A 15,751-nucleotide genomic window follows, 5' to 3' on the forward strand; every position below is an offset into this window, starting at 1 on the left:
CTCTCTCTCTCTATCTCTGTCTCTGTCTCTGTCTCTGTCTCTCTGTCTCTCTCCTGTAAAAAGTTGTGTGGAACAGGATCACTTGAGTTCAAGACTTGTTTGCTACACACTCACTGTATCATTTTTAGGCACTGAATTTCTCAGGAGCCCAGGCAACTTCAAGATTATATATTGTAAAGAAGATACCAATACTCTCTGTATTATGCTCACAATATTAATATTTATAGACATATATTTCTTTTCTTGATAAATTTTTATTTTTGAAAGAAAAAATATGAATATTCTTCTTGGGGGGAAAGGAATCATTTAAGTTTCAATTCCTTCAGGAAAATTAAAACAGTGTAAGACTCTAGAAAAGACTTCCACTGCCTAATGATTTTGCCTAGAAGCAGTCAGAGGTGGTAATGGCCAGTACAAAATGGCCCTGATGAGGACCAGATGTTCTCAATTTTGAATGATATGTCTTGTTGGAGGATGGAATGGATTCTCTATGAAGTCACAGGGCATTATACAGTACATTGTTAGCCTACCTACAAAAGTAAAGAGTCATTAAAAAAATCAGAGAGGCAGTGAACAAGAATCAACAGCTAGAAAGAAGCTCAGCCTATATGCCTACTCTACTTGAAGTAGAATCATTGTAAGGGTCTCATGACTTATCCCTACCATGAATTGTTTAGGAATAAAGATTATAGAATTTTCTTTTGGAACTCATTAAAAGAGATTGTTAATTTTCATGTTTTTTTTCCTATCCAGTTTCTCAAATGGTTATTTTTTATAACAATAATATTCAGAGCACGAATCTAGTGATTTATCAATGTTCTTTCCTTCAGCAAGTGGCATATTGTGAAAAGCACTAGAATTTGAGTCTAAAGTTCCCTTCATACTGAAAGAATGAGATTCAGTAATTGGACTTTACTTTAGTAGTCATTCTTCCAAAATTACATTTTTTATGACAGTAATAAACATTTGTAATTAGGAGATAGTTTATATGCAAGTAAGTAGCTCAAGTTACTCTAAACGGGGTTATTTAGTAGAGTACATTGTATATTTCTTCCTTAAATTGTATTTTTCCTATTATATATAGATTTAGAAAAAAACCTTTTTTTAATATAGAAATTAAAAAATAATCATGAAGACTGAATTTTCTTTAGTATTATATATAGGAAATACTGTTATAGATGGGAAAACAAAACTGGAACAAGAGGCGTGACTTTATGAATTAATTATTTACCTCTCTCAACCTCAGTTTCTTAGTGTGTAAGAAAGAAAAGAATGATTGCAATGCTTCTTCACAAGGTTGGTAATAAGATAGCATTTTGTAAATCTTAGCTTACTATATAAATGTGAAATAATAATAGTAAGAATAATGAACTTTATTACATTCTCATTAGAGAATAGGCCTAAATTGATTAACTCAATTTCATTTTGGTGGATACCTTAATGTGCTGATTTTATTCAAATTGTTTTTGAAAAAGGCTTCATTTACGTTCAAGTTTTAGAAAATTAAAGTGGTTTCTTTCAATTTGGGATTGCCGGTATGGTTGAGTAAACGTAATAGATTATCATAAAACTTAATGATCTACTAAGGCATTTTGAAAAAGCTCTCCCCAAGGTTTCAGTTATTACAACCCAAGGTTGTAGTTGTGTTTAAAATTCCATGTCTCAGTTATTAGTATCTGTAAGCAAAAATATTTTGAGTCTTGGTCCCTGTTACAAAAGGCAAGATGTGAAAAGAAAGTAAAAAGGCTTATTTCAAACAAGCCAATATTTGAATTGACAGCAGAAGCATAAACAGGACCCTAATTAAGCCATTTGCTAATCTGTTTTCCCTGTAGCTGTCAAATTTGGTCTTTAGCCATGATAAATCTATTAAAATAGAACTGAAATATGCTGAGGACTTGCTTTTAATGTAACTCCTAGACCTTTTCTTTGGGTGCCTCTGCCATCTTGTGGTTCAACAAGGGATCTATCTGTATTCCCACAAAATTTGTACTTACCTCCTGTTAAAAATTTTTGCTTCTCACAGAACTGTAGTTCAAAATATTTTATAAAACAACTGGACAAGTCATTAAGCGTTGTCTTAGCATGTCCAAAGGCTTCTAAAATACAGTTGACCTATAATAAAATGAAATAGTTTGTTATGGAATTTGATTTTTAAAATACATATGCATGAATGAAAATAGGCATTTTCAATTTCTTAATGTTCTCTTGCTGTTTGCAATACAAGGATTTAGATCAAATGAGTCATCTAAATAATAATGTGCTCTTTGGAGCTTTGCAAATTGTTTTTTCACTAGGTGACCTAGCTTAAAACAGGCATTTAACCTTGAAGCATGTTTGTACTAAATAACTGCAAAATCACTCACTGCTCCTCCCATCATTTTATAACAGGAAAACAGAAGCTTTGGGGGGAGGTATCATAAAAAGACTCTTTAATTCTGGCTATAAATGATGATCTGATCTTTTCTTCCAATCAGTGGATTTGAGTTTGAAGTAGTAGACAGAGTGCTAGATTTTGAGTTAGGAAGACTTAGATTTAAATTTTAACCTAGCTATATGACTCTAAGCTAGTCATTTACTATATGACTCAGTTTACTCACCTTTAAAACTGTGATGGTAAATCATTTATAAACTTTTAAATTCTATACAAGGGGTAGCAAGGCGCCCCAGTGGAATAGAGAGCCAGCCCTGGAGCCAAGAGAATCTGGATTCAAATTTGATCTTAGACATGACTTCTCTGTGTGACCCAGGACAGTCACTTATCCTTAAATGTGTAGCCCTTACTACTTTTTTGCCTTAGAACCAATACTTAATATAGATTCTGGCACAGAAGTTAAGAATTTTAAGAAAACCTCCAATACAAATTCAGAAGCTGCTATCATCATGTAGATTACTTTCCTTATATTACTCCAAGCATACTGCTTGGGGAAATTCCATAAATTGAGGATGTTTATCTCTACTGGAATTCTTTTGCTAAAATTTCTTAAATGTATTGACAGTCCTTAAGGTGATGTGTCTAAAGCTCTTTTAAAAAAAGCCTCTTCTAAGTCTTGCAGGAAAGGGTGTAGCAGTGAAAGTGATTAAATAGTTCTCCAAAGAATGACAGAACCAGGGAGTGGTTAGCAGTATTTTCTCTCCCTATATTTCAGAAAGGATTTTCTCACTCTAGGAAAGAATCACACTCAGAGAATGACTTCCTTTCATATAAAAGAACTGAGAATAAATCTGTATGCTGTTTAGCTCCTCTAAAACAGAATTATTCTTGTTTAAGAATGACATTTTAGTTTGTATTTACTGGGTTTAAAAAACAATTTTCCTCTGGTTGCTACATAAAGACACCTCATTCACCCAAGTAGTTTTAATTGTGAAAGATTACAGAAAATTATTTTCTTTGTTACCTAACAAATAGAAAGTGGTATGAGTTATGGGTTTGGGGTTGTAAATAGAACGTATTAAAATCCTTTCATTGGCTGTTTTTATAATGGGTGTTTAGTGTAGACTTGTGAGCTCCTTGAAATCAGGAAATGTTTTTAATTCTTTTTATCTCTAGCACTTGGCACAATGCCTGGCACCTAGTAAGTTCACTAAAAATGACTCTGAGTTGGAGTCATTTCAAAGACATTAAAAAATATGACTAATTTTTAAACCATTAAAAATTTATACTTTGCTTCCTAGTAAAAAAGTAGACTATAATAGAAACTTAGTATCACCATTTTTTTAAAGAAAGCGAAACTAAGAGGCAAGTATTCAAGTTTTATTGGCAGAAATATTAGTAACAAAATAATTTGAAAGACATTTAATTGCATCACTGTTCACAGATATTTTCCTATTTTTACCTTCTTGTCCAATCATGTTCTGCTTAATATTTTAAAATAACATATTTAATTAATAAAGAAACTAATAAAGAAGATAATACCTAGTCATATGTCAAATTCTGTTTCATAACAATTATTTACTAAAAATAAAAGATAAATATCCAAGAAATCATGTTTACATTCTTTTGACATTCATATTTTACATCTTAGGACTGATGATATAATCAGATTATGTTAATGATTGCATAATGAAAAGATATAAAAAAATTGACAGTCAAATAAATTTATGAGGTAATAGGGTTACTTTGAACTGCAAAATATTAGAAAGTAGAAAAGAATATTGCATTTTAAATGTGTTCTTTTCATATATGTGTGTGTATATATATTTATATATATATATTTTCTCTATTTCATTCTGATATATCATGTTCCTTATCCTGGGCTAATCACCATCATACACTTTGTTCTTTCCTGTTCTTTTGCCACTGGAGAATTTAGCTGATTTCACTAATTTCAGGATTAGAAAATAAAGTTTCAGTTTAAATATATTTTTTATTTTTTGAACATTACTTCCCTCAACTACTCTCCTACATTTCTCAAAAGTTCTTAGTATCAGAGCTCATCTCCTCTTTTCTTCTAGTCACCAGAAAGAACTAGCTCCTCACTCAGACTATTTCCTCCCTCATCCTACAGAATTTTGTTCTAGCAGTCATTCCCTCTGCCATTTTCAATTGTTCTTTCTGTACTGGTTCCTTCCCATGTGTCAACAAAAGTTTTAGGATTCCTTAATTTAAAATGAAAAGTCTTGCTAAAGATGGTGGGGGCAGGGGACAGAATTTTTGTAGAAAGGTTCTCAATTAAATGAATCAGTTCCATGATTTAGAATGCATATATTAAAATGCATAACAACTAAAAACCATTCTTCCAATGATATATTACCAAATGATATGAACAGGCAATTTTCTCAGGAAGAAATTAAAATGGTAAATAACTTTATTTTTTTAAATGCTCCAAAATTATGAATAATTAGGAAACAGTTTTACTAATTCAATTTTTGTTTTGTTTTTAATTTTGCTAATTTCTGATTTTCAGGATTTCTATTTTCATTTAAAAATTGATGGTTTTTCTACAATTTTTTAGTTGCAATCACAATTCATTGATCTGTTCTTTTTTCTTTTTTGTTAGTTAAAAAAATAAAAACATAAAGTTTCCTCTAAAGACTGTTTTTCCCACATTAAATTATTTCTGGAATGTTTTCTCATTGATTTTTATTATTTTTAATTTCTATGCTGTGATTTTTTTTGTCAACAATTGTCAACAATTCTTTAAGATTAACTTATTTAGTTTCCTGTTGATTTTTAAAATTTCTATCAATTTACTAAATATGTAATTTATTTCATATTGTATTTATTGCATTGCAATCAGTAATAGATGGTTATAATATGTCTAGTTTTCCTTATTTTTGTGAGATTTTTGTCATAAGAAATTATCAGTTTTTGTAAAGGTGACATATACAAATAAACTATCAATATTTCTTTTTTAATTTCAATTCAATAATTTCCAGAGGTCCATCATATCTTTTTTTTCTAAAAGTTTATTCAGGTCCTGAACATCTGATTATTTTTAACATTCATCTCAGGTTGATATATAAATTTAAGCTTACCACTATATTATCTATTTCTCTTTGTATTTTCATTTTATTTTTTCATAAAGTATTGAGAAGCTTTCATGCAATGAAAAAGGTTGCAATATGTGGAACACTGAAGTCAATTCATTGCCTTTGAGCAAAAATAGCTATTCCTTTATCTTTTTAAATTAATTGTCTTTGCTCTTGCCTTGTCTGAAATAGATTTGTTAATTTAAAAATAGAGAGAAGAAAGGATGCTACATATGTGGAATAATACATTACAGATATGAAATGTTATATTGCTTTACATCAAGACTCTAACATGAATTTTATTAACTATTTTACTTTGTCATAAGAAACATCTCATGACATGCGAGTTACTTATGAATGGTAAAAATGTGAAAATAAACATAAATAAAATAAAATGTAAATTAAAAATCAAAACAATATTGAGGTTTTACTTCACAAAAATTATTTTGGCAAAGTTGATGCAAAGGGAAAATGACAAATGTCTTGAAGGCTATGGAAAGAAAAGCAAACTAATGCACATTAGTTATTATGGTGAATTGGTCTAGCTATTCTAGAAAGTAATTTAGTACTCTGCCCTTGAAATTCTTCATCTGTGAATATTCTATGAGATCTATAACCTAATTAGTACAAAGAAGAAAAGAACCCATATGTACAAAATATTTATATCAACCTTTCTTTAGTTACAAAAACATTCATATTAAGGGAGTGTCCAAAAATTAAGGAACAATAATTTATAGTATATATGAATGTAATAGAATACTATTGTGTAGTAAAAGATGATGGAACAGACTGTTTTAGAGAATATGTAAAGACTCATATTCATATATGCAGAAAAATAAATAGAACTTCAAGAAAAATTTCAGCAATAACATTGTAAAGAACATTGAACAATAGCACAATAAAGGGAAAAAACCTTGAAAAATATAAAAAAATTCTAATCAACAGAATGGATGAACCATGATTCCAAAGGAGAAATAATGAAGCATGCCACCTATTTCCTGCTAGAGAGACAGTGGATTTTGAATAAAGACTAAATCATATGTTGGAGATTGTCAGTGTAGTAAATTGTTATATTTGGGTATGTTATACTTGGTTTTAAGGGGTTTGTTTTTCTTTTTTTCCCCTTAATAGTCAAGGGAGAAGAAAAATAGATTTTTTTCATTCAAAATGAAATAAAAATGCAAAAAAGAAAAGAAGTTAGGAGACCAGATAAAAAGTCTTCTCTTTACTTTTCTATTTTATCCAGTTTCTTGGGAAAACATATATCTGAACAAAATACGTATTTTGTTCTCAATACTTTGCCAGGTATTTCATCATCATCACATTAATGACTTTTAAAGTCAATAATATACTCCTGATTGTAAGATCAAATGACCTTTTTCAATGTTCATTGTCCTTGATCTGTCTTCATAATTAGATAGTCTTTCTTAGAAGTTTTATATTTTTAGACTTCTCTCTTCTTGGTTTTTTCTTTCTCTTTTTGAGTAAACAAAATTCATTTGTTGTCTTCAACTGTTCTCTTTTCTTTCTATTCACTCTCCCTTAGAAACTTCATTTACTCTGATAGATTCATCTATAACCACTCATTGACACTTGTTTGGACTTTTGTAATCTGTATCATCAAATTATGATTTATTAAGGCCTATTTTAAGCTGTGTGCTGAGGATAAAATTACAAAAAGGAATCATACCCTGCAGAGCCTTATATTCTACTGGGGAAAAAGACACTAATACAGAGAAGTCAATGCAACATAAATACAAAATAAAAACATGGCTTTATTTGAAGAGAATGTTAGGCTAACTATGAGTATCAAAAAAGGCTTTTTGAAGGAAGTTGTACTTAAACTGAGTCTTGAAGTCTGGGAATGGATCAAAAAGTAGAAGTGAGGAAGGAGATTATCCCAAGCATGAAGGACAGCCTGTGCAAGGCATGGGACAGGAGATGGAATGTTGTACTGCTCAAAGAATGTCAATTAGACCAGATTGGGTGAAACATTGAATGCACTATGAGGGAATATGTAATCAAAGACATTAGGAAGAATAACCAGACATACCCTTAAAAGACAAAACAAAATAACACACCTTTCCTTCTGGCTCAGAATTGATACTAAATAGGGATTCTAAGGCAGAGGAGCCATAAGGGCTAGGCAATTGAGGTTAAGTGAAGTAAAGGTCTGAGACTAGATTTGAACTCAAGAATTCCCATCTCTAGGTCTGGCACTCAAATCCTCTGAGCCATCTAGCTGACCTAGAAGTAGCCTCTTACTATTATTTCTGCCTCCTTTTCAGTCAGTCTTTTACCTGTTATTAGTCTAATTCTCCTTATGCTTAAGTCATCATTTCAATCTCCTCTGCATAAAATTTAGGTTTATTAGATTTAGAGCTGGACTGGACCACTGATCAATTAATTAAGCACCTAATCCAACTTCTTCCTTTTCAGATGAGGAACGAGGCACCAAGAATAGAAATGAATTGTCCCAAATACATGAGTAGTACTTAGAAGAGCTCATTTTTGTAGCTACTTCTACTGTCACAGCTTCATCCTGAAAACTGACCATCAGAGGCTGTATTTGGGGGGAGATAAGCCACTCATTTCTGTTCTTCCTGGGACTATGGTTCTCATTTTCATTCTAGTCATTTTCTACTCTGCTGTTGGGATTATCTTTCCCCTACCCCATACACAAACACAAAGCACACCTGTTTATTGAAAATTATAACCAAATTATCACTTACACAGCTACTGGAAAGGGTGTGTTCATGAGCTACTGTATTATTTACTCACTTATGAACTTTGCCCCTTCTAAGACCATAGTTTCTTCCTTGAACACCATTCTCTATTATGTTACCTCCTTCATTTGAATGTATGTTCTTTTAAGCAGGAAATGTTATATTTTTTATTTATCCCAGTTTTGGGCACATAGTAAGTGCTAAAGAAATGCTACTCATTCATTCATTCATTTGTATTCAAATTCAGTACTCTAGCACTGTGAAGTGCTATTCTCTTCATTAATTTTCTATTCAATTATTCAATAAACTAATAAATCATCAAAAATTTATAAAGCACTTATTACGTGCTTAACACTTTGGATACAGAGACAAAAATGAAACAATGTCTATTTGCAAAGAGCTAAGACAGGAGACAGAGGCATGTAGATATATATTCAGTATATTTTTAAGGAGATTAAAGACAAAGTAAGTAACTATAAGGTAATTTAAGAGATAAGGCATTAACAATTGAGAGAATTAGGAAATGTTTCATATAGAAGATGTTGTTTTTAGCTTCATCCTGAGAAAAAGAAAGATTTTGAGAGGTAGAGATTGAGGAGAGAGTATATTCCAGGTAAAGGACTGGTTCTTGCAAATGTACAGAAGCAGAAAGAAGCCAGACTAACAATTATAAAATGTGGTAGTGAGTAATGTATGAGGAGGTTGGAAAAATGGGTTGGTACAAATGATAAAGGGCTTTAAAAGCTAAATGGAAAAGTTTTATTTGATTCTAGAGGCAAGAGTGAATCAAAGAAGTCTGAGTAGGGGAATGGCATCATCAAATCTGTGATTAAATAAAATCACTTTGGTAGAGTTGGAATAGATGACCCAGCGAGATCAATTAGAAGACCATTAAAATAATCCAGCGGAAGGGTGAAGAGAGCTTAAACTAAAATGCAAGCTATTGGGATTAAAAAGAAAGAAGTAAGAGGAGAGATGTTAAACAGAAATGGCAAGATTTTTGGATATATAAGAAATAAGGATGTGAAGGATGATGCTGAATTTACAAATCTAGCAGATGTGGGAGAAAGGTAATGCCTTCAACAGCATTAAGGCTGTTTTGAAGAAAGGGGGTTTGGGGATAAAGGCCAAGATTTCAGTTTTATTCATATTGAGTTTGAGAGGTCTCCATAAGATTTCATTTGAAATTTATAATAGGCCATTGATGTTTCATAATTGAAGGTTCATGGAGAAATTGGATCTGTAGATCTAGGAATTATCAGCATTGGGATGATAATTAACTACTAAAAGAGTTGATATCTCCAGATCACTATCAAGATAGAGAGAGAAGAGTAAGGAATCAGGCTCAAAGCCTTGGGCAACAGCCATCATTCAAAGTCCTGAAAAAAACTAATACCACACTGCTTTTAAATCTATATCTCACTTACCTCCCCTCCACATATTCCTTATGTTATTCATATTGGTTATTGTAGTCATGTCTAGATGCTCCAGGAATCCTTCCTTCTTTCTCCAAATAGCCAATGTAGATTTTGCTGGTTCTGTTTTCTATCCTGGGAATGTCTTTCCTCTATTTTTCTTCAGCTCTCAATACTCAATTATTTTTATAAAACTCATCCTCCTTGAAGACTTCCTTCATTATTTCTGTCTTCAATTATTTTTTCTTTAAGTACCTTGATTTGCAACTTTTAAATGACTTTTGCATAGATTGTCTGCATTATAGTTTTCTATGTCTAAGTCTTATACTTATTAGGCTTTAGCTCCATGAGAGCAGGGACCCTGTTTTATTTAAACTTTCATCTCTCCTTATATCTAGCCCAATCCTTGGCAGATAGCATATGTTTAATAAGCGTTGATTATTGAATAAAAATCTAAATGTCTCTGGTCCATAGTTTGTTCTTCTCCCAAAGGAAGGTATAGAGCTAGATGACATCCAAGATAGTTTTCTAAAAATTCATCACTCTATTATTCGATGCCATAATATACTCATATTTAGCCACTTATCTTTCAAGTAAAGACATTGAAATAATAATGAATTTGAATTGGTCAATCAGTAAATATTTATTAAAAACCACTATGTGGTAGGCACTTTCCAAGGCAAATATAAAAATGAAACTCCCTCACCTACCTACAATGGCATTCTATCACAAGTAGATGCACACACACTTTATACTATTATACATATATTTGTGACTATGTATGCATACACAATTTGCATATATTTGCTTATACATTTCTATACACATTATATATATATACATATATATACATACACACATAATAGTGTGTATATGATGGTCTATTGTATTGACATCATGAATATAAGCTATACCAACGTATAGAATTGTGTATATAAGTATGTATATAGTCTATTGTAGAAACATGTGAACATATGATCTATTACTATTAGATACAATGATATATGTACACATATGAGCTATATTATTATATTTGTACTATTATTTATCCCTATTTATTATGCTATGAATGTACAATTATATATGATAATATAGTTTAAATATATTTTGGAAAAAGAATGGTCAAAGATATATCTATATATAATGTTCATCAATATATGTAAACATATGCATATAATATATATGCACATAAGTAATTGTCCATTATATGCACTTATATCAAGAAACTACAAGATGATGTTCAAAAAGCATGCTGATTCAAATATTCTTAGTTTTACATTTTGAATTAGCCATTTGTCCGTTAGATGGCAGTAGAGAAATGTGTTTTGGACAAATTTGAGAAATTCAAAGCCAACAAAGTATTTTTTTTTCTTTTTTTGCCAACAGTTTTTCTTTAATGTAAAAAATTAGGAAGATGTTCTTTAATGATTTAATTTCTTTTAAAACTCTGGAAGAAAATATGCATGGCTTCTATTAATACTTTTTAGAATATGAATTGAAATACTTTGTCTATGTAAGAGAATGTGATAGAGTGAAAAGTACACTGGATGAGAGATACCAAGAGATCTGGTCCTATTCTTGGCTCTGCTACTTGGCAAGACATGGCATATCTTGGGGCCAATTTTAAGCCATATGATCATTTTGTGTGGGCATATTATTAAGAAGCTTCAATTAAATTACCTAATTAGATCAGTTTCACTAATTGGTATAATTTTAGGACTTCCAAAAGTATGTCAATATAACAATAAAATATCTTTTCTCTGGAATTTTCTGGAAGACAAATGCAGAAGATTCCTCAGTGAAGAATAGTAGATCAATGATACAATACTTCCTAGAACTAGTGGCTAAAACTACCTCTACATGTGGTAACCCTTAGATAATTTAGTTCCTAGCAGTTATACTCTTTATTCCTGGCAGATTCCTTTCATGGATAATTTACTGCCACTAATTTTAAGAAATTCAAATTTGAGATAGGTTAACACTAGCATTTCTATTGATCATAGTGCCATCTTAGAAGAACAACCATTATCTATGATTCTTATTCACATGCAGAATCATATTTTACATACTTTGCAATGTCCAGGAATAAAATGTACAACTATGTAGCATTTATAAAACAGGGACATTATACATCCATGATTAAAATTGTGAAAGTGCTAGTTATGCAGCTATTCATTGCATTACAATCACCGAAATCAATTTTCTATGAACTCTTTTGCACTCTTCAGATGTCACTGCATCTCTGCTTTCTTTTTCTTTTTCTTTTTTTGAGGATTGGTATTTATTTATCTCAATATTTTATCTGTTGGAAATTTATTATTCATAACAACACTTCTTGTTTCCTGACTCTAACTGAATGTGACCTCTCTTTTAAAATTATTCCAAATGTTTACAAATCCACACAAAAGAAGCATTACCATATAATGAAGAAAAAGAAAGTATTACACAAAAGAAATCATAAGTCTCCTATATGTTTAACTTACTTTTCTACAAGTCTACATAATAGAACCATTCACTAGTGTTTCAATCCCTTCCCCACCTTTCCTATATCACATAGGATATCATCTCAGAAGCTAACATGGTCATATAGATTAAGTCTTTCATTTTTATCTTTTTGTTCACTTTCTGGAGGTAACCTAAGTTTATTCTTCTAGTGTTAGTTCTGTGACTGCATATTATGTTCTCCTAGTTTTACACATTTCACTGTGCATTATCTCATACAGATCTTTCAGGTTTTTAAAATATCAGTTTGTCCATCATTTCTTACGGGGCAATAATTTCTCAACAAGGACATTTATCACAATTTGTTTAGCCATTCCTCAAATGTTGGCTATCTCCTCAGTTTCCAATATTTTGCCACCACAAAGAGAACTACTAGAAATGTTCTGGAATATATGGGTTCTTTTCCTCTTTCCCTAATCTACTTGAGAAACAGGCTTAGAAATAATAATACTGCTGCACTTAAGGATATAAAAAGTATTATTACTCTCTCGGTGTAAATAGTTGTATCCTGGTTTTTCCACATCCCCTCCAACACTTCTCACTTTATCCCTTTGTCATTTTAGTCAGTCTACAGTGTATGAAATGATATCTTAGAATTGTTTTGGTTTGCATTTCTCTAATTGGTAGTGATTTTAAGCATTTTTTTCATATAATTTCATATAGCTTTGATTTCTTCATCTGAAAATTGTCTGTTCATATCTTTTGCCCATCTATTAACTGGGGGATGGTCCTTATAAATTTGACAAAGTTCACTATATATTTTAGATATGAGACCTCTAGCTGAAGAGTTGTCTATAAAAACTTTGCACCCTCATGCATTTTCTGTTTTCTTTCTAATCTTAGCAGTGTTTTATTTCATTTGTACAAAACCTTTTTCAATTTAATGTATTCGATTATGCATTTTACATTTCACAATGCTCTCCATCTCTTGTTGACTCATAAATTCTTCTCCTGTCTGTAAATCGTATAGGTAGAATGTTCCCTATTCGAATTTATTTATGGTATCTCTTTTAATACCTAAATCAAGTATCCATATTGATTGTGTCTTTATGAATTGTGTAAGATATTGTCTATACCTAGTTTCTGCCAAACTAATTTCCAGGTATCCCAGAATTTTTTCCAAGTAGTGATTTGTTATTCCAAAGTACTGGATTTTTGGTTTTAGCAAAAAGCAGATTACTATAATCTTTTATGTCTGTTTTTTATATGTCTGTTCCATGGGTCTACCTATCTTTTTTCACTCCTTATTAATATACTATGGTGATAATAGCCACTACGTAAGCTTCTGACATCAAAGTGTTTCTTAGGCCCTTTTATACTTGTCTTCTATGCATACCACTCTAGTAAGCTTGATTTAAATGAACAGTGGCATAAATCTCAAGCTCAACATGCCCCAAATAGAATTGATTGGCTTTCCCTAAATTTATCTTCTCTTCTGAGCTATTACTATTGAGGGCACCACCCTCCCAATCAAAGATGTTTATAATCTCATTGTTATCCTACTTGCTCAGACTCATCTTATATATCCAATCTGCTGTCAGGTCAGGTTGTTTTTACCTTTGCAACAGTTGTCACATATTTTGATTCTCTTCACACATAGCCACCAAGCTTGTTAAAACTTTCATTTTCAGACTTACAGGTTAAGATGGCTGCAGAGTAAAAGCAGGGCACTTAACTCTCCTAACCAGCTCATTCATGACATCTCAAAAGGACACAAAAACAAAATCCAGAAGAATGAAGGGACCCCACAATAGGGCACAGCATTGAAGATATGTGGGATTTGGGCATTTCCACGCTATAAGGGAGTAAAATAGCTCCCAATAAAATGCAAGCTGTTTAACCCTCCTCCAAACCCCACCCCACCTACAGTGCCAGTGCCAGCTCACAAGAGTTAGAGCAAGAGTGGAGCATTCACTAAGTTCATGGCAGCTAACTGGGACCACCAAAGGTTTGCTCCTGAGAGCAGCAAGATTTAAACCCCAAGAGTCTAAAGAAAGTGGACTTTGAGCATGGCCCTTGAGCCCAGACCTTGGGCGAGGACCTAGAGCAGTGGGGTGAAAAACTGTGGAAACTGTAAGCACTGAGGCTAGTAAAGGAGCCTTGGGGAGAGGAGAAAACATGGGGCAATAACTGGGGTCCTGGCAGCTGACTGGGACCACCAAGACGCTTGAACATGAGAACAATAAAACTTGAGACCCTAGGAGCCTAAATAGCTCAGACCTTGAGCATGAGAATATAGCTGAGAGTGTGGCACTGTGCTGTGGCTCTTAAAGTAGCTTCAGGCAAAAACTGCTCTACAGCTCTATACACAGAGAGCTTGCCCACTTCACCAAGACTTCTGACTGAGAAGGAAAAACCAGCATAATAATGGCAAGCAATGCCCAAGAACTAACCAAGAGAAAGAACAAGAGGAAAATGTTAACTCTCAATAACTTTTACCCAGAAAAAATCCAGACAACAGAGAAGACACATCCAAACCTTCCCAAAAAATGAAAATTGGCCAAAAGCTCTTGAAGAAGTCAAATCTGAATTCATGAGAAAAATGGAAGAGATTTGTCAAGAAAAGTGGGAAACAGCTCAAAAGGAAATTAACAGTTTAAAAGAGAGAAACTGCCAATTGGAAAAAGATGCCCCCAAATCAAATGAAATGGTAAGCAAATTGGAGACAGAAATTAAACAGCAAGAAAACAAGATAGAGCAAATCAAAAAGGAAAATCAAAAGATTATAGCAGAAAAAGTCTCTAAAGACCAGAATTGGGCAAGTAGAAGCCAATGATCTTGAAAGACAGCAGGAACTAATAAAGCAAAGTCAAAATGGAAGGAAACATGAAATATCTTGCTGAGAGGATAAGAGATCAAGAAAATAGGTCAAGAAGAGACAATCTAGAATCATTGGTCTTCCTGAAAAAGCAGAAATTAATAGAAATTTGGACACCATACTACAAGAAATTATCTAAGAAAACTGCCCTGATGTTCTTCAACAAGAGGGCAAAATAGACATTGAATGGATCCATAGATCACCCTCTACACTAAACCCTCAAAAGTCAAACCCCAGGAATATAATTTCCAAATTCAAGAGTTCCCAAGTAAAGGGGAAAAATTACAAGAAGGCAGAAAAATAAGAGAGGTGAATTAAATTCAGATATCAAGGAACACCAATCAAGATTACACAGGATCTGGCAACCTCCACGCTAAAAGACCTCAAGGCTTGGAATGTGATATTCAGAAAGGCAAGAGAATTGGGTCTACAACCAAGGATCACCTACTTATCAAAACTGACTTCATACTTCCAGGGTAAAGTATGAGCATTCAACTAGAAGATTTCCAAATATTTGCAAAGAAAAGACCAGAACTAAATGGAAAGTTTGATATCCAACCACAAAAACCAAGAGAAAAACATGAAAAGGTAAATAAGAAGGAGAGATGAAAGAAGAAAACTCTTATTTTAAAATTTGATTCTTTAAGGGCTTCAATAAGATCAAATTATTTGTATTACTATATGGAGAAAAGTTATGTGTAATTCTCAAAAATTATATTCACTATTATAATAAGTAGAAGAATTATTTATAGGGAGACTTTGGAGTACTAAATGGTCTAAGATGATACAGAAAAAAAAGCTGGGGGGTTGTGGTGGGT

At 32.2% G+C, this 15,751-nt stretch overlaps 1 protein-coding gene across 1 annotated transcript in view; it reads right to left on the reverse strand.

Moving 5' to 3' along the window:
* Window positions 1–15,751, reverse strand: part of MYO16 (myosin XVI) — a 719,254-nt gene that overhangs the window by 428,366 nt on the left and 275,137 nt on the right. The window contains exon 13 of the mRNA XM_044669338.1: window positions 1,998–2,115. Within this exon, the coding sequence (XP_044525273.1) occupies window positions 1,998–2,115 (118 nt within the window). The remainder of the gene's footprint in view (window positions 1–1,997; window positions 2,116–15,751) is intronic.

The sequence above is a fragment of the Gracilinanus agilis genome, chromosome 3, assembly GCF_016433145.1.
Source record: "Gracilinanus agilis isolate LMUSP501 chromosome 3, AgileGrace, whole genome shotgun sequence".
Lineage (NCBI taxonomy): Eukaryota > Metazoa > Chordata > Mammalia > Didelphimorphia > Didelphidae > Gracilinanus > Gracilinanus agilis.